The following is a 26,909-nucleotide window of genomic DNA, read 5'->3' as shown; positions in this document are numbered from 1 at the left end:
TTGCCCTGGAGGGAGTGCAGTGAAGATTCACCAGACTGATACCTGGGATGGCAGGAATGACGTATGAGGAGAGATTGGGTCGATTGGGCTTATACTCGCTGGAGTTTAGAAGAATGAGAGGGGATCTCATTGAAACTTATAAAATTCTAACAGGGCTAGACAGACTAGATGCAGGAAGGATGTTCGGGGGAGTCCAGAACCAGGGGTCACAGTCTAAGGATAAGGGGTAAGCCATTTAGGACAGATATGAGGAGGAATTTCTTCACCCAGACAGTGATGAACCTGTGGAATTCTCTACCACAGAAGGCAGTTGAGGCCAATTCATTAAATATATTCAAGAAGGAGTTAGATATATTTCTTAAGGCTAAAGGGATCAAAGGATATGGGGAGAAGGCAGGGACAGGGTACTGAATTTGGATGATCAGCCATGATCTCATTGAATGGCGGAGCAGGCTTGAGGGGCCGAATGGCCTGCTCCTATCTTCCATGTTTCTATCCCAAGTTCTGGGTTTTAGCACATGCCTAAACCGGGAACCTGCAAGGCCCTGATGGGTGCGTACTCACCCGTAGGGGCCGCAAAATACGGCCCCTTATTTTCGGTTTGTTATTTGTAATTACTGATCTTTGGTTATGAAGAATATTCAGAGCAAGTCTGACCAAAATATCTAGAAAACACTATTAACAATTTAGCCTTTAAAAAAAAGAGATGAAAGTTCTAGAAGCACTGCTTTCTGGGAGTGGGCCACAGTCTCATAATAAAATGTTATTACAACTCAACATGGCGCTGAACTTAGCGTCCAATACTTCTACCTCATCGCACGGCATCTTGGGTTCTACCATAATTTTCCTGCACCTACATTCTATGGTTCCTAGAGTAAAATCTAGTGTTGTGTTTATTATCAGTAAGTCATTCCTCTACCAACCAACCTGCAGTTTCTACTCCTTTGCTCTTCCGAGGACCCAGCCCAGCTGAGGCCAACGTGTGTTGCTGTGCCGAAACCGCTTCAGATCCAACGGCAGGAAGGCTGGAATCCGCGGAGGAAGTTTCATTTATTCCTTTATCGCGTCTGCGTTGTTGTCGCTTTTCCCGGCTACTGATTTTGGTTTCCCACGTGCCTGCAAAAGAACCAAAGGAAGCCCAGATAACATTTGGATAAAGATTGGAAAACATTAAAAAAAAATTTTTTTTTTTTTATAAATATAAAAGAGAACTTTTAAATGGATAAATACTTGAAGGGGAAAAATTTGCAGGGCTATGAGGCAAAGGGCAGGGAGTGGGACTAATTGGATAGCTCGTTCAAAGAGCCGGCACAGCACAATGGGCCGAATGGCCTCCTCCTGTGCTGTGTCACTCTATGATTCAATGGGGAAAGAACAAAGGAATGGGAATAAGTGGACAGCCTCTTTCAAAAAAGTGTGGCACAGGTTGCATTGGACCTCCTTCTGTGCTGTAAAACTGGCCATGATAATATTTGTGACGGTTATATTTTACCCAATACTTCTTAGGCAGCAAGCCTAAAGGTGGACAAGCTCCAGTCATTTGACTCAATACCCAAATCTAAGCTATCAAAAAGCAGAAACATTCCTTTATCATATGTTTGGACGCAACCATATAGTTGCATTGTTTCGAGCATTTAACTGGGTGTTCCAGTCGAAGATATTAGATTAAATTACCTTGTTTTGGCAGGTGATTTGTCAGCTTAAAGTGCTGCACAGTATAAGAGAGCTTCTCTCTGAATGTCTTGCGACTTTTCCGGTCCAGTATCGGCAACTCAATTGGTATAATATGACCAAAAACAAAAAGTCAGTACATATTTTTAACCCATCTCCTCTTTCGGATGAGACATTAAACCGAGGCCCCGTCTGCTCTCTCAGGTGGACGTAAAAGATCCCACAGCACTACTTTGAAGAGTGGGGAAGTTCTCCCCAGTGTCCTGGCCAATATTTATCCCTCAATCAACTTATCTGGCCAGCATCACACTGCTGTTTGTGGGATCTTGCTGTGTGCAAATTGGCTGCCACGTTTCCTACATTACAACAGTGACTACACTTCAAAAAGTACTTCATTGGCTGTAAAGCGCTTTGGGACGCGAGATAGTCATGAAAGGCGCTATAGAAATACAAGTCTTACTTTTTCTTTCTACAGGAAACTTTGTGCTATCCGGAAGTTGAATGTCCGGCAACTTTGATCTAACGGCAGAAATCAGCAACCGTTTTGGTAAGGTGTTTTTTTTCCTCCTAGCATTCTTTTCACAGGCAGGCTCTGGAAAGCGTCTTTGTCGCTTAGCAACAGCTTCAGAGACGCTTCCAAGCTACTGGGCCGAGTGTTTACAAGCTGTTGCTGAGCAACACGGTGTTTGTGGTCAGACACGGCAGGCTCTAGAAAGCGTCTCTGTATCTTAGCAACAGCTTCAGAGACGCTTCCAAGCCACGGGCCGAGTGTTTACAAGCTGTTGCTGAGCAACAGTGTTTGTGGTCAGATACTGCGATGAAAAGCTCCTATCTGATAACATTGACGCTGGTCTATCCGGAGCTTTTAAAAAAACGGCAGTAGCTCGGTCCCATGGGTGCCGGATAACACAAAGTTTCCTGTATTAATAACGAGCGAATCTCGCAGTGTGCTGCTCATGGCTTGGGTCACAGTCTCAGAATAAGGGGTCGGCCTTTTAGGACCGAGATGAGAAATTTCTTCACTCAAAGGATTGTCAAAATCTGGTATTCTCAACCCCACAGAGCTGTGGAGGCTCAGTCGTTGAGCATATTCAAGACAGAGGTCGATAAATTTTTGGGAATTAAGGGATTTGGGGATAGTGCGGGAAGGCGGAATTGAGGTAGATCAGCCATGATCTTGTTGAATCGAATCCAGCCTCGGGCGACTGTCTGTGTGGAGTTTGCACATTCTCCCCATGTTTGCGTGGGTTTTCTCCGGGTGCTCCGGTTTCCTCCCACAGTCCAAAGATGTGCGGGTTAGGTTGATTGGCTATGATAAATTGACCCTTAGTGTTAGGGGGATTAAATACGTGGGGTTACAGGGATAGGGTGGGATATGTGTTGGTGTAGGGGTTACGGGGATCGGGTGGGATATGTGTCGGTGCAGGCTCGATGGGCCGAAATGGCCTCTATCTGCACTGTGGGGTTTCTGTGATTCTGTGAATAGCGGAGCAGGCTCCAAGGGCCAAGTGGTCTACTCCAGCTCCTATTTCCTATGTTGTGTTCTTATGGCAAGGTGGCCAATATGGCAGCTATTTTGTCAGGGAGACTATGACAAGAATAAGTTGGAGTAGGTCACTGTAGTGAAGAGTCTGGATTTCAATACAACTGTAATATAGGAAGTGATCTTATGGTGAGTTTAGGAGAGTTACAAAGAGATGAGGGAGAAAGTGTCAACCAGATCCAGTAAGGACACAGCTAAGGGTAACAAGGAGTGACTAAGCTGAACAAGTGTCCGCCGCTCCCGGGACTTGAGTACATAATGCCGATGGCACTCCAGTGGAGTACTACACCGTCAGAGGTGCTGGTTGTTTTTCAGACTGAAGAGAAATATAGTGGTGTTCCCCAAGGATCGGTATTAGGACCACTGCTCTTTTTGATATATATTAACGACCTGGAGTTGGGTATAGGGGCATAATTTCAAAGTTTGCAGATGACACAAATACTTGCAAATGCAGTAAGGAGTATAATACAAAAGCAAAATATTGCAGCTGCTGGAAATCTGAAATAAAAACAGAAAATGCTGGAAATGCTCAGCAGGTCAGGCAGCATCTGTGGAGAGAGAAACAGAGTTAACGTTTCAGGTCGATGACCCTTCGTCAGAACTGGAAAAAGCTGGAGATGGAACAGGTTTTTAAGCAAGTGCAGGGGCAGGGAAAGGGGGGAGGGGAGGAAAGAACAAAAGGGAAGGTCTGTGATAGGATGGAAGGCAGAAGAGATTAAAAGACAACAGGGATGATGGTGCGAGGCAAAAGGAGATGGTAATGGGGCAAGTTAAGAAACAAAAGATGAGTCTAGATGAGAGTTGCCATGAGAGAGAGAAAAAGATAGGGGCCGAGGTTATGATCTGAAATTGTTGAACACGATGTTGAGTCCAGAAGGCTGTAAAGTGCCTAATCGAAAGAGGTGGTGCTGTTCCTCGAGCTTACGTTGAGCTTCATTGGAACAATGCAAGAGGCTGAGGACAGAGAGATCAGAGTAGGAGTGGAGCGGAGAATTAAAGTGACAGGCGACCGGAAGCTCAGGGTCACCCTTACGGACTGAACGAAGGTGTTCCACAAAACGGTCACCCAATCTGCGTTGGGTCTCCCCAGTGTAGAGGAGACCGCATCGTGAGCGGCGAATGCAGTATATTAAATTGCAAGTACAACAAGTAAATCGCTGTTTCACCTGGAAGGAGCGTTTGGGGCCCTGGACAGTGGGAAGGGAGGAGGTAAAAGGGCAGGTGTTGCAACTCCTGCACTTGCACAGGAAGGTGCCGGGCGAAGGGGTGTTGGGGGTGATAGAGGAGTGGACCAGGGTGCCACGGAGGGAACAGTCCCTTCAGAATGCTGAAATGGGAGGTGAGGGGAAGAGGTGTTTGGTGGTGGCGGAAATGACAGAGGATGATCCGTTGAATGTCGAGGCTGGTGGGGTGAAAGGTGAGGACAAGGGGAACCCTATCGTGGTTCTGGGAGGGAGGGGGAAGGGGTGAGAGCAGAAGTGCGGGAAATAGAACGGACACAGTCGAGGGCTGTGTCAACCACGGTAGAGGGGAATCCTCAGTTGAGGAAAAACGAAGACATGTCGGAAGCACTGGTATGGAAGGGGACATCGTCAGAGCAGATGCGGCAGAGACGGAGAAACTGGGAGAATGGAATAGAATCCTTACAGGAAGCGGGGTGGGAGATAGTGTAGTCCAGGTAGCTGTGGGAGTCAGTGGGCTTATAGTGAATGTTTGTCAATAGCCTATCGCCAGAGATGGAGACAGAGAAGTCGGGGAAGGGAAGGGAAGAGTCAGAAAAGGACCATGTGAAGGTGAAGGAAGGGTGGAAATTGGAAGCAAAGTGAATGAAATTTTCTAGTTCAGGGCGAGAGCAGGAAACAGCACCGATACAATCATCGATGTGCCAGAAAAAGGTGAGGGAGGGGACCCGTGTAGGACTGGAACAAAGAATGTTCCACATATCCCACGAAAAGGCAGGCATAGCTAGGACCCATGCAGGTTCCCATAGCAACACCTTTAATTTGGAGGAAGTGAACAAGTCAAAGGAGAAGTTGTTCAATGTGAGAACAAGTTCAGCCAGGCGGAGGAGGGTGGTGGTGGACGGGGACTGGTTGGGCGTCTGTTCAAGGAAGAAGCGGAGCGCCCTCAGGCCATTCTGGTGGGGGATGGAGGTGGAGCGGGATTGGACATCCATAGTGAAAAGGAGACGGTTGGGGCCAGGAAACTGTTAAAGTGGTGGAGGGCATCGGGAGAGTCACGGATGTAGGTGGGAAGAGACTGGACAAGGGGAGAAAAAAGAGTCGAGATAGAGATAAGTTCCGTGGGGCAAGACCAGGCTGAAACGATGGGTCTACCAGGGCAGTCCTGTTTGTGGATCTTGGGAAGGAGGTAGAAGCGGGCTGTGCGGGGTTGGGGAACTATGAGGTTGTCGGTCATGGAGGGAAGATCTCCAGAGGAGATGAGGTCAATGATAGTCTTAGAAACGATTGCTTGATGTTCGGTAGTGGGGTCATGGTCCAGGCGGAGGTGTCAGAGAGTTGGCGTTCAGCCTCCGCTAGGTAGAGGTCGGTTTGCCAAACAACAACAGCGCCACCCTTGTCAGCAGGTTTAATGACAATGTTGGAGTTGGATCTGAGAGAATGGAGTGCTGCAAGTTCAGAGGGAGATAGGTTGGAGTGGGTAAGGGGAACAGAGAAATTGAGACAGCCGATGTCACGCCGGCAGTTTACAATGAAAAGATCTAGAGGTTAAGAGGCCAGAGGGAGGGGTCCAGGTAGAACGAGAATTCTGAAAACAGGAGAAAGGGTCAGCTGTGCGGGGGGTAAGACTCCTGGTCAAAGAAGTGGCATGGAGATGAAGGCGACAGAAAAAGAGCTCAGTAACAGACTTCAGGAGGACATACAGACTGGTGAAATAGGCAGACACGTGGCAGATGAAATTTAACACAAAGAAGGTTAAGGGGAGATTTAATATTGGTGCTCAAAATTATGAGGGGTTTTGATGGGAGTAGATAGGGAGAAACAGTTCCTACTGGCAGGAGGGTTGATAACCAGAGGACACAGGTTTAAGATAATTAGCAAGAGAACCAGAGGGGAGATGGAGAATTATTTATTTTTTATTTTTTTATAAATGCAGCAAGTTGGTATGATCTGGTTGAAAGGTTGGAAGCAGATTCAATAGTAACTTTCAAAAGGGAATTGGATAGATACTTGAACAGGGAAACTTTGCAGGGCTCTGGGGAAAGTGCAGGGGGGGGGAGCGGGACTAATTGGAGAGCTCTTTCAAAGAGCCGGCACAGGCACGATGGGCTGAATGGCCTCCTTTTGTGCTGAATCATTCCAAGCGGCTTTCTCGCCCACAAAGAGTGCTAGGGGCCCTGCACTCACGTGGGGCGGTGCCAGAGGAAGGAGAGCAGTTGTTGGGGGCGACAGAGGGGTGTCAGAGGGAATGGCCCTTTTGGAATGGTGAAAGGGGAGGGGAATGGAAAGATGTGTTTGGATTGTGTTGGAGCTGACCGGAATGGCGGAGGATGATCCATTGAATGCGGACATCCGAATCTAACTTATTAAAAGTTTTGAATAATAATCTATTATGACTGGATTTATGAAAATATTGAGAATTAATAGCTATACAAGCTATTGCACTTCAGCAGAGAAAGATTTACTTTCACAAGTACATAATTGGATGTAGTGCGAATAATACATTCAACTCAAAATAACAAGTACATTTTCTCTGGGGAATTGAAAATTACTCAGATCACTGGTTTTATTTTGCATATAAATTGCAAGGAAATGTTTCATAGCACATATTCAAAAAGGAATCAAAAGTAGGACATCTGCCAGTATATAAATTAGGATTAAAAATTCATTAACTGAGCAACCGGAGACGAACAAAACAAAATAGGTTACCAAATCTTCAGTTAGAAGAGTAGTGGATATTTGTTTGCCGTACAACAAGCATACAGGAATAGAGGAACAGGCAGTCGGCCATTCAGCCCCTCGAGCCTGTTCCACCATTCAATGAGATCATGGCTGACCTAACTCCATATACCATCCTTTGGCCCATAATCTTTAATACCATTGGTTAACAAAAATCTATCAATCTCATTTAAAATCAACAACTGATCTAGCATCAATTGCCGTTTGCGTAAGAGTTCCAAACTTCTACCACTCTGTGTGTAACTTCACTCCTGAAAGGTCTGGCTCTAATTTTTAGACTATGCCCCCTAGTCCTAGAATCCCAGAGTTCTTTTTAAACACTCCACTCGGAACTGACCTCCTGAGTGAGGAAGGAATCTATCACGTTTGAGGCTGGGCACAGAAATTAGTTTTCTTCATTCAATCTTGGTTCTTACCCATAATCGCAACAGAAGACGCTGGAAAAACTCAGCAGGCCAGGCAACATCCGTGGAGAGAGAAATAGAGTCAACGTTTCAGGTCGATACCCTTCAGAACGGAGAAAAAAAGCGCCTTTTTCCCCTCAGTTCTGAAGAAGGGTTTCGACCTGAAACGTTGACTCTATTTCTCTCTCCACGGATGTTGCCTGGCCTGCTGAGTTTTTCCAGCGTCTTCTGTTGTTATTTCGGATTTCCAGCATCTGCAGTATTTTGCTATCGTATTGGTTCTTACCCTTGTGGTACTGAACACAGGATGGTAACTGGGAGTCGAGGCTAAGTGGTGAGGGGTGGGGGGGGCGAGGGAATCATATTCCCATTCAGACATCTCAAACATAATGAAGGGTGAGATTTTTACAATTTAACTTACAATTCAAACTAGAAGCTACAATTGAAATTGAAGCTTCTTGCCCAACGCTTTGGGAGGGTTAGGCAAGAAGCCAGTGGTTGTGGTCTATGAGGGAAGTAATGGTTTTGGTAGGACCAGGAAAGGCATCTTATTCAAATGAATAAGAGCTGGTAAGAAGCAAGACTGTAAGGTTAGTATTCTCAGGAACAAACCTGTGCCATGTGATCAGCCCGACAGGCAGAGAGAAAGATTAAACAGCTGGGTGGGCAGCTGGAAGTGTGTTTTTTTGGTGGGAGTTTCAAGTTAGTGAGGCACTGGGGCCATATTTGGAACATGAGCTGGTTGTAGAGGAGCAGAATGCCTTGGAACCTAGATAAAGTGGTGGAGGTGAAGTTAAACTGGTAACCTCGGGTGGGATGGAGAGATTTAACGGAGAATATTGGAAAGAACATAAGAACTTGAGAAATACGGCCCCTCGAGCCTGCTCTGCCATTCAATAAGATCATGGCTGATCTTCGACCTCAACTCCACTTTCCCGCCTGATTTCCATATCCCTCGATACCCCGAGAGTCCAAAGATCTATCGATCTCCGCCTTGAATATACTCAATGATTCATCATCCACAGCCCTCTGGGGTAGAGAATTCTAAAGATTCACAACCGAGTGAAGAAATTCCTCCTCATCTCAGTCCTAAATGGCCAACCACTTATCCTGAGACTATGGCCTAGTTCTAGACTCTCCAGCCATCTACCCAGTTATGTTTCAATGAGATCACCTCTCATTCTTCTAAACTCCAGAGAGTATAGGCCCAATCTACACAATCTCTCCTCATAGGACAACCCTCTCATCCCAGGAATCAATCTAGTGAACCTTCGTTGCACCGCCTCCAAGGCAAGTATATCCTTCCTTAGATAAGGAGACCTAAACTGTGCACAGTACTCCAGGTGTGGTCTCACCAAGGCCCTGTACAATTGTGGCAAGACTTCCTTACTCTTATACTCCAACTCCCTTGCAATAAAGGCCAACATGCCATTTGCCTTCCTAACTGCTTGCTGTACCTGCATGCTAACTCTGTGCTTCTTGTACAAGGACACCCAAATCTCTCTGAACACCAACATTTAATATTCTGTTTTCCTATTCTTCCTACCAAAGTGAATAACCTCAGAGGTATCAACAATAGGTAAAGCTAATGGGCAAAGTAGATGAAAATAACAGAGGGGGCAACGGAGAGATATAACTCAGGGAAAATAGGAGCAGGGTAGTGGAGGAAAGAAAAAAACTAGAAGGGAAAGGGTACGGAGGAGGATGATGGAGTCTGGCCAACGGTCTTTATATTCAAATCATTAGAAATAAAAGCAGGAATCTTTGAAGCACGAATTAGAATAGAGTATCATGATGTAGCCTTGACAGAAACTTGGCGGCAGTCAGGTGGAACTAGAAACTAAATATTCCTGGCTACAAGAGAAGGGAAAAAAGAGGGATGACCTCATTAACTAAGAACACAATCAGAGGCATAAAAAGGAAAATTTTGAAACTGATGGCAGTGAAGTATTCTACAAAAGAGAATTGTTAAACGCAAGGTGGGTCCCGTGAGGAGGACAGTGCTGCATCTTGGGCCACCTGCTCATGTTGAATTACTGCTGCGGGGCTGATGTTTCAGAGCATACTTGGCCAACCCAACCAGCGTCCCTCAGGGATCAGTCGCAGCACCACTCCTTTTTAATCTGTACGTAAACAACCTGCCTGTGACCAGATTGGGGAAATTCATCTATGCCGAGGACAGTGCCGTCGATACTCAAGCTGGTGACTTCTTCACTGGGGCAGGCTTGATGGACCAGCTGGTCTTTTCCTGCCCGTCAATTTTGTACGTTCGTATGAAACCATTCGCTAATGATATGAAACAATGGTGCCTTCAACCAAGTACCACAAAGACTGTGTCCTCCGTCCTTCACTTCCTCAATGCTAGCGCCTCTCGTGAACTCATTAGCATACTAAAGAGTCATAATCATGAAGAAATTGTTTACTGTTTCCCTGTTTACTTGGGCGTCACCCTCAACTTTAAAAAAAAAAATTCATTCTCGGGATGTGGGCGTCGCTGGCAAGGCCAGCATTTATTGCCCATCCCTAACTGCCCTCGAGAAGGTGGTAGCGAGTCACCTTCGCTGCAGTCTTTGTGGTGAAGGTACTCCCACAGTGCCGTTAGGGAGGGAGTGCCAGGATTTTGACCCAGCGACGATGAAGGAACGGCGATATATTTCCACGTCAGCATGGTGTGTAACTTGGAGGTGATGGTGTTCCCATGTGCCTGCAGTCCTTGTACTTTCCAGGTGGAAGAGGTCCCGGGTTTGGGAGGAAAAAACTGGTCAGTAACCTCCAAAAACTATCTACTGAAAATGGCGGAGAAAGTCAAAACCCAAAATAATCCAAACACCAAACTTGCCAGCTCTGCCTGGGGAGGAAACGCCTCCACTTTATGCTCACCTTATCTTGCACTCTGCTATTCAGTTGCGGAACATTACGCTCCTGTGTGGGCTCACTCACTGCACAGGAAGCTGGTGAATAGTCACTTGCATTCTACTATGCGCCTTGTCTCATGCCCATTGTGCCCTCCCTCGGTTGCCAGTCCTCTGCAACATAGCTTCTCCACATTGTCATTGAGATGCAGTAGCAAAACTAGTGAATAGGCTGTGTGACAAAATCATATCGCCAATTCAGTCAGATTTGTTCTATCCGCCAAGGGATATGGGGATCGGGCGGGAAAGTGGAGTCGAGGTCAAAGATCAGTCATGATCTTATGAATGGCGGAGTAGGCTCGAGCGGCCGTATGGCCGACTCCTGTTCCTAATTCTTATGCCCAACAGTGCGGCTCTCTTCAAGACACCCAATATGGTCAACCTTTCACTATTCCTTTGCCTTTTCCTCAACAACGCACAACATGAACACTGGACAGCAGGTGCGGTTATAAATCACTGCATCATCTCCTACCCCTCAGTCCATCTACCAGGATTCAACTGGCCATGTCATAGCTGAATACTTCTCAACTGCTTCTGCTTTCCAATTGGACAGGGTAGTGCGCCTCAAATCTTCACTTATAGGGCCTTTGTGACAACGACAAATATCCTTTTGGACAAATACTGCTTTGGCTGATTCTGAAGTATCCTTTCAAAATGCATTTTTAGAAATATCAGCTATTTTGAAATGATCAGAAAATGCTCCACTGACTTCAATTTGAAAATATATTTCAGCAAATGTAGTAATTTGCCTGCTAAATTTTTCTTCTCAACTGAAAATATTATGCAGTCCTTTCTAAATAAAAACTCCCAAGTTTGACAGTTATTGTTTTTGCACCCACTGCATTTTAACCTGTCCCGAATCAGCAGTTGCTGTGCTACAACCGGCTTCAGGACCACCATGCTCGGGAGCAGAAAGCTATCTAGCAACCCCTGTTGGAAGTGTATGTGTGGAGGTCAACTGAGGAACAGATGATGAAATCTGCCAAAATAGCCGGTCCAAATTCAATGCTTTTTTAAAAAATTTTTAAATTCGTTTATGGGATGAGGGCATCATTGGCAAGGCCAGCATTTATTGCCCATCCCCAATTGCCCTCGAGAAGGTGGTGGTGAGCCGCTTTCTTGAACCGCTGCAGTCCGTGTGGTGAAGGTACTCCCACAGTGCTGTTAGGGAGGGAGTTCCAGGATTTTGACCCAGCGACGATGAAGGAACGGCCGATATATTTCCAAGTCAGGATGCTGTGTGACTTGGAGGGGAACCTGGAGGTGGTGGTGTTCCCATGTGCCAGAAGCCCTTGTCCTTATACTGTAGGTGGAAGAGGTCGCAGGTCCGGGAGGTGCTGCCGAAGAAGCCTTGGTGAGTTGCTGCAGTGCATCCTGTAGATGGTACACACTGCAGCCACGGTACGCCGGTGGTGGAGAGAGTGAATGTTTAAGGTAGTGGATGGGGTGCCAGTCAAGCCGGCTGCTATTTCTTGGATGGTGTCGAGCTTTTTAAGTGTTGTTGGAGCTTCACTCATCCAGGCAAGTGGAGAGTATTCCAGCACAGTCCTGACTTGTGCCTTGTAGATGGTGGAAAGGCTTTGGGGAGTCAGGAGGTGAGACTCTTGCTGCAGAATACCTAGCCTCTGACCTGGTCTTGTAACCACAATATAGATGTGGCTGGCCCAGTTAAGTTTCTGGTCAATGGCAACCCCCCAGGATGGGGGGGATTCGGCGATGGTAATGCCGTTGAATATCAAGGGGAGATGGCTAGACTCTCGCTTGTTGGAGATAGTCATTGCCTGGCACTTGTGTGGTGCGAATGTTACTGTATCAGGAATGGTCACTTGAGAGGTGCACTGGACCAGACACTCACTTGCAGAACTGTTCTCCAGCATGGAGTCAAGACCTTCAGAAGTTGGGGGAGGGGAGGAAGAGAAACTGGTCAAAAGTAAGAAAATGGCAATGCAAAAAAGGACTGAAAGATTTCCTTGGTACAATACAGATATTCTTTTCTTTCCCTTTCCAAAAACAGCAAAATTCCTTTCTGCTTAGCTAAACTGGAATCACAAGCCAGATTAATATATACAGGAAACTTTCGTTTAACCGGAAGTTAAATGTCCGGAAAGCTCTATCTAGCGGCAAAATTCAGGAGCCGTTTCCTATAAGTTTTTTTACTTCTCGTTGCTTTTTTTTTTTCTCCAGTCAGGCTCTGCAAGGTCTAGCTGAAGCTGTTGCTTAGCTACAGAGACGCTTTTAAGCTGCGGCCGACTGTTTTGAAGCTGTTGCTAAGCAACAGGGTTTGTTGATTCACACGGAGCTCAAAAGCTCCGTATGTTTTAACATTAGCGCTGGTTTGTACGGCAGTTTTGATGGTACGGCACCAGCTCGGTCCCGTCAGTGCCGGATACCAGAAAGTTTCCTGTATCTCATACAAGAAATGTCAGCTTTTGAACCAATTCTCTTCTTGTGGCTGTTGCTAAAATACGGTTCCACAAACGGCAACAGCAGATAGTACCTCATCCAACTCTCCACTGCAGCAACTCGCCAAGGCTTCTTCGACAGCACCTCCCAAACCCGCGACCTCCACCACCGAGAAGGTCAAGGGCAGCAGGCGCATGGGAACACCATCACCTCCAAGTTCCCCACCCAAGTCACACACCGCTCTGACTTGGAAATATATCGGCCGTTCCATCATCGTCGCCGAGTCAAAATCCTGGAACTCTATCCCCAACAGCACTGTGGGAGTACCTTCACCACACGGACTTCAGCGGTTCAAGGCGGCGGCTCATCACCACCTTCTCAAGGGGCAATAAATGCTGACCTTGCCAGCGACACCCACATCCCAGGAATGAATAAAAAAAATAAAAGACACCCTTCTTCTAGGACGCTAAACAGGCAGATTATGAACTATTCAAAACAAATAGTTGGGAGTTGAACAAATTAAGACGGAGAGCGAGAGAGTTTTGGATATTAAGGGAATCAAGGAGATAGGATGGGAAAGTGGAGTTGAGGTAGAAGATCAGCCATGAGGAGCCGAGTGACCTACTCCTGCTCCTACTTCTTGCGTGCTTAAAAATTCTTTTAGCTTACCAGTCGTAAAAAAAGTTGAGCAACACTGGGCACAATCGAAGGAAAATGCTGGTGCATGTACCAAAAAGATTTAACAGCCAAGGAAAGATCTGGCTTAGTAACAGTCCTAAACCCGGAGGGATCATACTTGGTTCAGATCATTATGATCCTGTGGGTTAGAATATGAACACTGTATCCGTTATTTCACATGACTTTATTTTTCCAATGACCGGTAGCTATTTGCTTTACTAGAGGGTTCCGATATATTTATTCGTTGTGGTCCTGTATGTTTGATTATTAGTTTGTAGTTTAAATTCTTGCACGTCTAGTGTAACCTGGCACTTAATAGTAGAACTACAATTTTTCCAGAGATTCTTTCCATCCACAAGCAAGGAAGGAAAGTACTTTTTTAAAAAAAAAAAATATGCAACTTCAGAACAGTTATAAAGCTCATCTTTTGTTAATTAATTATTACAAGCACATTCTACTCATCTTCATTCAAATGATCTTGTAATTTGAATTGAAATTGTATAAAAAAGGTCTCCTGTGCTGTTTTATTCAAATTGATTAATATGAACTGCTGAATTAATTTGAATTTTATGAGCAAAAACCGATTTTGAATTAACAGCGGTATATGGTGTTAGCATCACCCACCTTCATCAGTTTCTTTGCCTTCAGCCCGATTCTGCGGCTCATCTTGCAGATGTTTCATCTCTGCCTTTGGCTTCTTCTTGTTTTTCTTTGTCTATTTAAAAAAAAGGACCATTTTAAAAAAATAAACAGCCAACTCACGGCACAGAGCTGCTGAATATGGATGGTTTCAATCCATATTTGTGCACTGTGCTTATGAAGCATAAAAGTGTGATGTGAACTTTTCAGAGATGGTTTACTAAGGCAGCATGGTATGAATAGCTGTACTGTTCGACAAACACAGCCAATTTTACATCGTTTTTACAGCACAGAAACAGGCCATTCAGCCAAACTGGTCGGTGTTTATGCTGCACATGAGCCTCCTCCCACCCTACTTCATCTCACCCCATCAGCGTACCTTTCTATTCCTTTTGCCCTCATGCAACAGTGACTGGACTAATGATCCAAATCCCACCACGGCAGCTGGGGAATTTAAATTCAGTTAATTAAATAAATCTGGAATAAAAAGCTAAAATCAGTAATGGTGACCATGAAACTACCGGATTGTCGTAAAACCTCATCTGGTTCACTAATGTCCTTTAGGGAAGGAAATCTGCCGTCCTTACCCGGTCTGGCCTACATGTGACTCCAGACCCACAGCAATGTGGCCGACTCTTAACTGCCCTCTGAAATGGCCGAGCAAGTCACTCAGTTGTAACAAACCGTTACGAGAAACAATAATGGGCCAGAAATTCGGGTCCCCACGGGTGAGTTCGCGCTGAGTACTCACGCGTAGGCCCAACGAAAGTGCCGGTTTTGTGCATGCACTGCGCATGCGCGGGAAACCGGAACTTCCGTTCCCTTAAAGGAAGGGGTTCACAGGTCGAACGCGTGCGCCGGAGAGGCAGCGCGTACGCCTGGAACTTCCTTTTTTTTTTTTTTGCAGGTTTCTCCGGGAGGGCAAGTCTCCAGGAGCTACGCTTGTAAAAAGCAGTCGCAAGGCCTGCTTTCAACAAGGTAAGTGGTGAATTAAGTAAAATTAAAACATTTTTTCCACAAGTTTATTATTTTTAAATACTTTAAAGAAAGGTGTTTATTTTTAGCCCAGTTAGAAACTAATTAATTTTTTCAAAAAATAACTTTTAAACAATAATTTAAATTTATGTAATTTATAGTTATTTTAAAAATGTGATTTTTTAAAAATTTTTGAAGTTTTAGTTGTGTTTTGGGGCTGATTTGTATTTATAGTTTTGACAGCTCTTCCTGTCAAATCTATGAATGGAGATTCCCTGCTACCATTGGCTCTCCATGGCCCATGTGATCCCAGGGGACGCTTCGAACTAACTGCGCCCCTGGGATACGCAAGCACTGCGCACCGGCAGTTGGAGGAGGCCCAGGATCGCAATTCCACGCGGGCTCAACGGCTGGCGCACTAGGTAAGTGCAGGTCGGAGGCTTGCACCCGCGGGAAGCCTCCGACCCGAATTTCTGGGCCCATAATAAAACTGGATGGACCAACCAGCATTGACCTCGGCACCGGCTACGGACACGGCAACGGCACATCCAGCCCAGTCGACCCTGCAAAGACCTCCTCACCAACATCTGGGGACTTGTGCCAAAATTGGGAGAGCTGTCCCACAGACTAGTCAAGCAACAGCCTGACATCGTCATACTCACAGAATCATATCTTTCAGCCAATGTCCCAAACTCCTCCATCACCATCCCTGGGTATGTCCTGTCCCACCGGTAAGACAGACCCACCAGGCTGGCGGCACAGTGGTATACAGTCGGGAAGGAGTGGCCCCGAGAGTCCTCAACATTGATTCCGGACCCCATGAAGTCTCATGGCTTCAGGTCAAGCATGGGCAAGGAAGCCTCCCGCTGATTACCACCTACCGCCCTCCCTCAGCTGATGAATCAGTTCTCCTCCATGTTGAACACCACTTGGAAGAAGCACTGAGAGTAGCAAGGGCACAGAACGTACTCTGGGTGGGGGGACTTCAATGTCTATCACCAAGAGTGGCTCGGTAGCACCACTACTGACCGAGCTGGCCGAGTCATGACGGACAGAACTGCCAGTCTGGGCCTGTGACAGGTGGTGAGAGAACCAACGAGGGGAAGAACCTACTTGACCTCGTCCTCACCAACCTACCTGTCGCAGATGCATCTGCCCATGACAGCATTGGTAGCAGTGACCACCGCACAGTCATTGTGGAGACGAAGTCCCGTCTTCACACTGAGGACACCCTCCATCGTGTTGTGTGGCACTACCACCGTGCTAAATGGGATAGATTCAGAACAGATCCAGCAGCTCAAATCTGGGCATCGATGAGGCGCTGTGGGCCATCAGCAGCAGCAGAATTGTATTCCACCACAATCTGTAACCTCAAGGGCAGGTTGGAGAAGCTGGATTTGTTTTCATTAGAGCAAAGGAGGTTGAGGGGTGATTTGATAGAGGTGTACAAGATTATGACGGGTTTGGATAGGCTAGACGGGGAAAGGCTGTTCCCACTAGTTGATGGTACAAGGACTAGGGGACACAGATTTAAAGTTTTGGGTAAGAGATACAGGGAGGACGCGAGGGAAAACTTTTTTACGCAGCGAGTGGTGAGGACCTGGAACTCGCTGCCGACGAAAGTGGTGGAAGCGGAGACACTCGGGGAGAAATTGGGTGAGTAGTGCCACTTGTTAGCGCCTAAAGAGGCAGGCAGTGGCTGTAGCGCCACAGGCTGCGCCTCCTACGATATTGAGTTGGGGCGATAATGGTGGCGTTAACCTTCTGCGCTGCACCGCCACCGTCATCGGCAGCGCCCCATTCGCGATATTTGGTAGCGAACGGCGCAACCCGCGCCCGGTTCACGGGGCCTTACTGTGCAGGCAGCGGTGCAAGTTAAGGTGGAGGTGCGGGGCGGCCGCCTGCCAGCACCTCCGTCCCCGGCCTCCTAACCACCACGGCATTGCCGGCTGTTCCCCGAGAGCCCGGCACTTCTCCTTGGTGCCGGGCTCGTTTGCCGGCACTCGCGAGTGGGGAATCGCGCTGTTGCAGGCACCTCCCCCTTAACAATGGGAGGAAGGGCTGCAGTACCGCAGCGTGCCGTGCCGCAGCGTGTGGTGCTGCGGCACGTTGCGCAGCGATATTCAGTTTCAGCGCCCTAAGAGGGACGCGGAGCGCCTCGAGCCTCGCCCTGTGTCCCTCGAGGGGCAGTGAAACTGAATATCTGACGATCGCTGAAGCCTCGAACGCTGCACTAAATCCTGCGCTCAGGCGACTTTTGCGCCACTTTGGCGCCCCAACCCAATTTCTAGGCCTCAGTCTTTTGAAAGGTTGACTGAATAGGCACTTGAGGGAAATAAACTTGCAGGGCTACAGGGATAGAGCAGGGGAATGGGACTGACTGGATTGCTCCACAGAGAGCTGGCACGGACTCGATGGGCCGAATGGCCTCCTTCTGTGCTGTTATGACTCATGGCCTGGCATATCCCTCACTCTACCATTACCATCAAGCCAAGGAACCAACCCTGGTTCAATAAGGAGTGTAGAAGAGCATGCCAGGAGCAGCACCAGGCGCACCTAAAAATGAGGTGCCAACCTGGGGAAGCTGCAACACAGGACTACATGCATGCTAAACAGCAGAAGCAGCATGCTATAGACAGGGCTAAGCGATCCCACAATCAATGGATCGGATCAAAGCTCTGCAGTCCTGCCACATCCAGTCGTGAATGGTGGTGGACCATTGAACAACTAATGGGAGGAGGAGGCTCCATGAATATTCCCATCCTCAATGATGGTGGAGCCCAGCACGTGAGTGCAAAAGACAAGGCTGAAGCGTTTGCAACCATCTTCAGCCAGAAGTGTTGAGTGGATGATCCATAGTGGCCTCCTCCTGAGGTCCCCACCATCACAGAAGCCAGTCTTCAGCCAATTCGATTCACTCCATGTGATATCAAGAAACGGCTGAGCGCACTGCAAAGGCTGTGGGCCCCGACAACAGCCCGGTTGTCGTGCTGAAGACTTGTGCTCCAGAACTAGCCGTGCCTTTAGCCAAGCTGTTCCAGTACAGCTACAACGCTGGCATCTATCCGACAATGTGGAAAACTGCCCAGGTATGTCCTGTCCACAAAAAGCAGGACAAATCCAATTCGGCCAATTACCACCCCATCAATCTACTCTCAATCATCAGCAAAGTGATGGAAGGTGTCGTCGACAGTGCTATCAAGTGGCACTTACTCACCAATAACCTGCTCACTGATGCTCAGTTCGGGTTCTGCCAAGACCACTCAGCTCCTGACCTCATTACAGCCTTGGTCCAAACATGGACAAAGGAGCTGAATTCCAGAGGTGAGGTGAGAGTGACTGCCCTAGACATCAAGGCAGCAGTTGCCCAAGTGTGGCATGAAGGAGTCCTAGTAAAACTGAAGTCAATGGGAATCAGGGGGGAAACTCTCCACTGGCTGGAGTCATACCTAGCACAAAGCAAGATGGTTGTGGTGGTTGGTGGTCAATCATCACAGCCCCAGGACATCGCTGCAGGAGTTCCTCAGGGCAGTGTCCGAGGCTCAACCATCTTCAGCTGCTTCATTAATGACTTTCCCTACAACATAAGGTCAGAAATGGGGATGTTCGCTGATGACTGGCACTGAACGCTGCGCATTCACAACTCCTCAGATAATGAAGCAGTCCATGCCCACATGCAACAAGATCTGGACGACGTTCAGGCTTGGGCTGATAAGTGGCAGGTAACATTTGCACCACACAAACGCCAGGCAATGACTATCTCCAACAAACGAGAGTCTAACCACCGTCCCTTGACATTCAACAGCATTACCATCGATGAATTCCCCCACCATCAACATCCTGGGGGTCACCATTGACCAGAAACTTAACTGGACCAGCCACATAAATACTGTGGCAGTAAGAGGTCAGAGGCTAGGTATTCTGCGGTGAGTGTCTCACCTCCCGACTCCCCAAAGCCTTTCCACCATCTACAAGGCACAAGTCAGGAGTGTGATGGAATACTCTCCACTTGCCTGGATGAGTGCAGCTCCAACAACACTCACGAAGCTTGAAACCATCCAGGACAAAGCAGCCCACTTGATTGGCACCCCATCCACCACCTTAAACATTCACTCCCTCCACCACCGGCGCACCGTGGCTGCAGTGTGTACCATCTACAAGATGCACTGCAGCAACTCGCCAAGGCTCCTTCGGCAGCGCCTTCCAAACCCATGACCTCTTCCACCTAGAAGGACAAGGGCAGCAGGCGCATGGGAACACCACCACCTTCAAGACACACACTATCCTGACTTGGAAATATATCGCCGTTGGGTCAAAATCCTGGAACTCCCTCCCTAATAGCACTGTGGGTGTACCTTCACCACACGGACTGCAGCGGTTCAAGGCGGCGGCTCACCACCACTTTCTCAAGGGCAATTAAGGATGCTGGCCTTGCCAGCAACGCCCACATCCCAGGAATGAATAAAGAAATGAGCTGTGGAAGGGGCGGAGTTGGGCGATGTTGGAGGTGGAAGGAGGCGGTCTTAGTGATGGCGCAAGTTGTTGTTGTTGGTTCACTAATGCCCTTTAGGGAAAGAAGCCTGCCTTCCTTAAACATTCTGGCCTATACATGACTCAGTCCCACACCAACTTGCTTGGCTCCTACGAAAGCAAAATACTGCGGATGCTGGAAATCTGAAATAAAAACAGAAAATGCTGGAAATACTCAGCAGGTCAGGCAGCATCTGTAGAGAGAGAAACAGAGTCAGAACTGGAAAAAGTTGGAGATGTCTCATTGCTTGACTCTTAACTGCCCCGAGGTGGACGAGCAAGCCACTCCGCTGCATCAAACTGCAACAAAGAACAACAAGCATCGTGGGAGCACCTTCATCACACAGGCTGCAGCGGTTTCAGAAAGTGACCCACCAGCAATGTTGCCTCGAAGCAGCTGCGCACCAATCGGGGGGGACCCGCGCAGGTCGCTCACCAGCTGCTGCCGCAGGAAGGGATATCGTGCATGCGCGGCTGCGCAGCAAGTTTAAAGGGGCCACGCACGAAAAGAGGGAATATTGCCCACCAGCACCTTCTCAGGGGAACTAGGTACGGGCAATAAATGCCAGCGACTTAAGATTCCGTGGTATATTCAAAAATAACATTCTCCCTCAACCACCATTGCCAAAAACAGTCTAATTGGCCACTGATCTCATTTGCTGTTCGTGGGACCTTGCTGTGCAAAAATTGTCTCCTGTGTTCACCTGCACAATAAATAGGGTTTACACTTCAAAAATACACAGAATATATACATTCCAACGAGAAAGAAAAATTCCAAGGGGAGGACCCACCATCCATGGCTAACTAAAAAAATTAAAGAAAGTATCAAACTTAAAGAAAAAGCATATAATTGCGCAAAGATGGGTGGCAGGTCAGAAGATTGCTGTTTTTTAATATCCTGTCCAAAGAATGACAAAGATTAATAAAGGAGAGAAAAATTAGAAGATGAGAGAAAGCTAGCTAGAAATATAAAAACAGATAATAAGAGTTTCTATAGATATTTAAGAAAGAAAAGTTAAAGTGAGCATTGGTCCTATAAAAAGTGAGTCTGGGGAATTAATAATGGAAAATAAGGAGATGGCAGTTGAATTGAACAGGTACTTTGCATCGGTCTTCACTATAGAGGATACAAGTAACATCCCAGAAATAGCTGTAAATCAGGAAATGGAAGGGAGGGAGGAACTCAAGAAGATTAGAATCACCAGGGAAGTGGTACTGAGCAAATTGTTGGAGCTGCGGGCTGACAAGTCCCCAGGTCCTGATGGACTTCATCCTAGGGTCTTAAAAGAAGTGGCTAATGAGATAGTTGATGCGTTGGTTTTAATTTTCCAAAATTCCCTAGATTCAGGGAAGGTACCATTAGATTGGAAAATAGCAAATGTAACTCCTTTATTCAAAAAGGGAGGGAGACAGAAAGTAGGAAACTACAGGCCAGTTAGCTTAACATCTGTCATAGGGAAGATGTTAGAAGCCATTATTAAAGATGTTATAGCAGGGGCATTATAGAAAAGTTCAAGGTAATCAGGCAGAGTCAACATGGTTTTGTGAAAGAGAAATCATGTTTAACCAATTTATTGGAGTTCTTTGAGGAAGTAACATATGCTGTGGATAAAGGGGAACCGGTGGATGTACTGTACAGGAAACTGTGCTATCCGGAGGTGAGCTATCCGGCAATCTGGAGCCACCGGCAAAAATCAGCAGCCGTTTTTTTATTCTTTTTGTTTGTTTTTTTTGCTTTCTTTGAACAGTCAAGCTGTGCAAGGTCTGTAGCTATAGCAACAGCTTCAGCTACAGAGCTTGCAGGCCACACCCGAGTGTTTAGAAGCTGTTGCTAAGCAACAGTGTTTGTTGTCAAATACGGAGATAAGAATCTCCGTATCTCTCAACATTAACCCTGGAGAGTACGGCAGTTTTGAGGCAACGGCAGCAGCTCGGTCCCGTGGGTGCCGGATAGCACAAAGGTTCCTGTACTTAGATTTCCAGAAGGCATTTGATAAGGTGCCACATCAAAGGTTATTGCGGAAAATAAAAGCTCATGGTGTAGGGGGTAACATATTGGCACGGATAGAAGATTGGCGAGCTAACAGGAAACAGAGAGTAGGCATAAATAGGTCATTTTCTGATTGGCAAGATGTAACGAGTGGTGTGCCACAGGGATCAGTGTTGGGACCTCAACTTTTTACAATTTATATAAATGACTTGGATGAAGGGACCGAAGGTATGGTTGCTAAATTTGCTGATGACACAAAGATAGGTAGGAAAGTAAATTGTGAAGAGGACATAAGGAGGCTACAAAGGGATATAGATAGGTTAAGTGAGAGGGCAAAGATCTGGCAAATGGAGTATAATGTGGGAAAATGTGCAATTGTCCATTTTAGCAGGAAGAATAAAAAAGCATATTATCTAAATGGTGAGAGATTGCAGAGCTCTGAGATGCAGAGGGATCTGGTTGTCCTAGTGCATGAATCGCAAAAGGTTAGTATGCAGGTACAGCAAGTAATTAGGAAAGCTAATACAATGTTACCATTTATTGCGAGGGGAATTGAATACAAAAGTAGGGAGGTTATGCTTTACGATAGCAAAATACTGCGGATGCTGGAAATCTGAAATAACAACAGAAAATGCTGGAAAAACTCAGGTCAGGCAACATCCGTGGAGAGAGAAACAGTCAACGTTTCAGGTCGAAACCCTTCGTCAGGACTGAAAAAACACAGGAAATGAAACAGATTAAAAGGCCAGTTTGGGGGCTGGGAAATGGGGATGAGAGAACAAAAGAGAAGTGAAGTGAAGAGACATTAAGAGGTATTCAAAACCAGACGAGATGGTGATAGGACTAGTGGAGAGACAAAAGACGGCTCTAGATTAGGTGTGAAATGCTCTGGCAGAATGAGAGACAGCTGCCATGTGGGAGAGAGAAGAAAAGGGGGAAGGGCACAAAACAAAGGTGTGGATAAAAAATATATACAAAAATGTAATAGGGGCCGAGGTTATGATCTGAAATTGTTGAACTTGATATTGAGTCCGGAAGGCTGTAAAGTGCCTAATCGGAAGATGAGGTGCTGTTCCTTGAGCTTACGCTGGGTTTCCATGGGACAATGCAAGAGCCCGAGGACAGTGAGGTCAGAGTGGGAATGGGGTGGTGAATTAAAATGACAGGCGACTGGAAGCTCGGAGTCACATTACAGACTGAACGGAGGTGTTCCGCAAAAGGGGTCACCCAATCTGCGTTTGGTCTCCCCAATGCAGAGGAGACCACATCGTGAGCAGCGGATACAGTATACTAGATTGGGAGGACACGTAAAAATCAACATTTCATTGAGCAGTACACACGTCTGCTGCATATATGACAAATAAAATTGAATTGAATTGAGATTGCAAGAAGTATAGTTAAATCGCTGTTTCACCTAGAAGGGGTGTTTGAGGCCCTGGACAGTGGGAAAGGGGGAGGTATAAGGGCAGGTGTAGCATCTCCTGCGCTTGCACGGGAAGGTTATGCTTCAGTTATACAGGGCATTGGCGAGACCACATCTGGAGTACTGTGTACAGTATTGGGCTCCTTATTTAAGGAAGGATGTAAATGCGTTGGAAGCAGTTCAGAGAAGGTTTACTAGACTAATACCTGTAATGGGTGGGTTGTCTTATGAGGAAAGGTTGGACAGGCTAGGCTTGTATCCGTTGGAGTTTAGAAGAGTAAGAGGTGATAAGATCCTGAGGGGTCTTGACAGGGTGAATGTGGAGAGGATGTTGTCTCTTGTGGGAGAATCTAGAACTAGGGGTCACTGTTTAAAAATAAGGGGTCACCTATTTTCCGAGGGTCGTGGGTCTTTGGAACTCTCTTCCTCAGAGGGCGGTGGAAGCAGAGTCTTTGAATATTTTTAAGGCAGAGGTAGATAGATTCTTGATAAGCAAGGGGGTGAAAGGTTATCAGGGGTAGGTGGGAATGTGGAGTAATCGGATCAGCCATGATCTTATTGAATGGCGGAGCAGGCTCGAGGGGCCGAGTGGCCTACTCCATAATTTGTATGTAAAACTAGCTGGTTGTGAAGTACTTGAGAATCCAGAGGCCACGATAAGATGCGATACAAGTTATTTCTTTTATCGGTTTCCTCACTGCCTTCCTTAAACATTCTGGCCTATACATGACCCTAAGTCCCACACCAAGCCACACTCCTCTGCTCTTCAGTGAATCAGTGATCGATCCAATTTCTGTTCAGGCTCTTCAACCAACCCCATATTCACTTTGCGAGGTGGCAGTTTGCTCCGTATGTTCATTGAGTGTGAACAAGTTGCCCAGTTACATGTAGTTCCCATTCTGCTTAGCACATTAGATCTGTAACTTTGCCATTGTAAATTTTGGATACAATCATGCCACAATAAGTCATAGTAAAAATTATGAAGTGACAAACGTTTGGTGATCAACCAACCTTTATTTCTCACTTGCTTTCCCTTCTACTTCTATTACACAGAATCTACAGCACAAACAGGCCATTCAGCCTCCTCCCACCCTGCCCCCGTATCCCTCGATTTCCTCCTCCCTCATGTATGTATCAAGCCTCCCTTAAATGCATCAATGCTGTCTGCTTCAACCACTGTTCATTTCTCTCTGTCAGTGCTATGCTAATCTTGGATCTTTGCTCTTTTAGTTTTCCTTTCCTTATTCTTGATCTTTTTTAAATCTCTGTCTTCCGCATGTCTCTGTAAGCCATCGATGGGTGCGGGTGCGGCATTGGGAGATGGGCGGACACAGGCAGCGTCACTGGGAGAGGCAGCAGGGTTGGGAGTCGCTCTGCCGAGAGCTGAAACTATTGCCAACCTGGAGGAACCACTGCAGCCTCGCCCTCCCGCGACCTTTCAATGAAAATAAGAGATTTATGCAACACCTGCTTCACCTAAAATCGAATCTTCCTCCAGGCCCCAACTGCAGTCTTTTTCCAACTATTGATGCGCTATCAATTACTCATAAAAGACTGAGAGTTAGAAGAGTAACCAAAGGCTTTTATTAACAACAGAATGGAGGTCTGCCTCGCGTGGTCGACCGGTCCATGATACTAAGGGCTGGGGAGCAGTCACCTTTATACTAGGACCTGTGGGAGGAGTCAGCCGAGGCATGTCCAGGCATGTACACAGTGGAATACAAACAGGACAAACAGGAATACAAACAGTGGTTTACCACATTATGCAGGTTGATCATCCTTTTGCGGTCCAAGGAAGTTCTGTACAATTGGATTCTTGCCCAACAGCAATTACAACCTCCCTAATGAAAGTTAATGCTGGGTTTGGCATCAGGAAGAGTGCAGGAGGCAGCAGCGAGATTTGGCTGCAGCCCGCCTGCTTCTCCCTCGTGTCTTCCCCATGTCTCTGCAACAGGTGGACTTAGCACTCCGCTACAGAGTCCAACGTTTGAGGAAGTTGTTAGAACAAAAAATTTTAAAAAAAAAATCAGGAAAACAAAAAAGTTAAAGTTGCACTTGCTTAAGCTGTGGCAGTTTGTGTAACCAAGTTGCTTTGATAAAGATTATGGCCCGTAAGTTGCGGTCAGCTGCAAAGCGAAGGCAGTCGCAGCTGGCCCCGAAGTAAGCTTCGCGCAAAGATCTCACCATCTCTGTGGTGAGAAATTCGGTTTTTCTGACGTTCAGTTGAGATCAGTGTAAGTTAATGGGGAATCCCGAACATGAGCTGCTGTGACGTCAACAAGCTGTCAAAGTAGCCAATCACAATGTCGAATTCTCACAGACGGTGAACCAGGAAGTGAGTAAGCTCCTTTGATTCTAACTTTTTAAAAAGTGTTAGAGAGCAAAACAAAGATTGGGGCTCTCACAAGGGGAAAAGGTAAACTTGAAATATAGATGAACAAACTTTTTTTTAAATATATATTTTTTTTAAGTTTCTTAAAAATTGTAATTTTTATTAAAATGGATAATTTGACACTCCACAAAATTTAAATTAGTTTTCCAGAGCGTAATGTTTGCTTAGCAGTGAATACATTGTTTAAAAACTCAGTTACACCTAATCCAACAAGTTCTAACTTTTAATGGGATGTTTTGGTATTCCACTTTGGTAGGAAAAATAAAAAAGCAAATTATTATTTAAATGGAGAGAGACTACATAATGCTGCGGTATAGAGGGATCTGGATGTCCTCATACATGAAACACAAAAAGTTAGCATGCAGATACAGCAAGTACAGGAAACTTTGTGCTATCCGGCACCGACGGGACCGAGCTGCTGCCGTTCCCTCCAAACTGCCGGACACTCCAGAGGTAATGTTGAAACATACGGAGATTTTCATCTCTGTATGAATCAACAAACCCTGTTGCTTAGCAACAGCCTCTAAACAGTCGGCAAGCGTCTCTGTAGCGTCTCTAGCTGAAGCTGTTGCTTAGCTACAGACCTTGCAGAGCTTGACTGTTCAAAAAAAGCAAAGAAAATAAAAAACGGCTCCTGACTTTTGCCGGTGGCTCAAGCTTGCCGGACGGTTCGCCTCCGGATAACACAAAGTTTCCTGTAATTAGGAAGGGGGATGGAGTATAAAAGTAGGGAAGTCTTGCTACAACTGTACAGGGCACTGGTGAGACCACACCTGGAGTACTGCGTACAGTTTTGGTCTCCTTATTTAAGGAGGGATATACTTGCACTGGAGGCAGTTCAGAGAAGGTTCACTGGGTTGATTCCTGAGTTGAAGGGGTTGTCTTATAAAGAAAGGTTGAGCAGGTTGGGCCTATACTCATTGGAGTTTAGAAGAATGAGAGGTGATCTTATTGAAACATAAGATTCTGAGGGGGATTGACAGGGTAGATGCAGGGAGGATGTTTCCCCTCGTGGGGGAATCTAGAACTAGGGGGCCTAGTCGCAGGATAAGGGGTCGCCCATTTAAAACGGAGATGAGGAGGAATTTCTTCTCTCAGAGGGTCGTGAATCTTTGGAATTCTCTACCCCGGAGAGCTGTGGAGGCTGGGTCACTGAATATATTCAAGGCGGAGATAGACAGATATTTGAAAAACAGGGGAGTCGAGGGTTATGGGGAGCGGGCAGGAAAGTGGAGTCGAGGCCAAGATCAGATTGGCCATGATCTTACTGAATGGTGGAGCAGGCTCGAGGGGCCGAATGGCCGACTCCTGCTCTCATTTCTTATGTTCTTGCCACAGAGATATTAACACAGAAAAGCCCAAGTTTGTCACTTTCCCCGATTACACAGATTGGGGAGGGGGGTTGAGGGCCACAGTGCAGCCAGTGTCG

General features: G+C 46.6%; 1 protein-coding gene across 4 annotated transcripts in view; it reads right to left on the bottom strand.

Moving 5' to 3' along the window:
• mtdha (metadherin a) overlaps window positions 1-26,909 on the bottom strand; it is a 91,349-nt gene that overhangs the window by 38,566 nt on the left and 25,874 nt on the right. For all 4 annotated transcript variants that reach the window (XM_085992270.1, XM_085992272.1, XM_085992269.1 and 1 more), the window contains exons 3-4: window positions 14,156-14,246; window positions 928-1,116 (exon numbers count right to left, since the gene is read on the bottom strand). In XM_085992270.1, the coding sequence (XP_085848396.1) occupies window positions 928-1,116; window positions 14,156-14,246 (280 nt within the window). The remainder of the gene's footprint in view (window positions 1-927; window positions 1,117-14,155; window positions 14,247-26,909) is intronic.

The sequence above is a fragment of the Somniosus microcephalus genome, chromosome 7, assembly GCF_052327205.1.
Source record: "Somniosus microcephalus isolate GS21.2 chromosome 7, FLI_Smic_1.0, whole genome shotgun sequence".
NCBI classification, from domain to species: Eukaryota; Metazoa; Chordata; class Chondrichthyes; order Squaliformes; family Somniosidae; genus Somniosus; species Somniosus microcephalus.
This window is presented reverse-complemented; position numbering and strand designations above follow the sequence as displayed.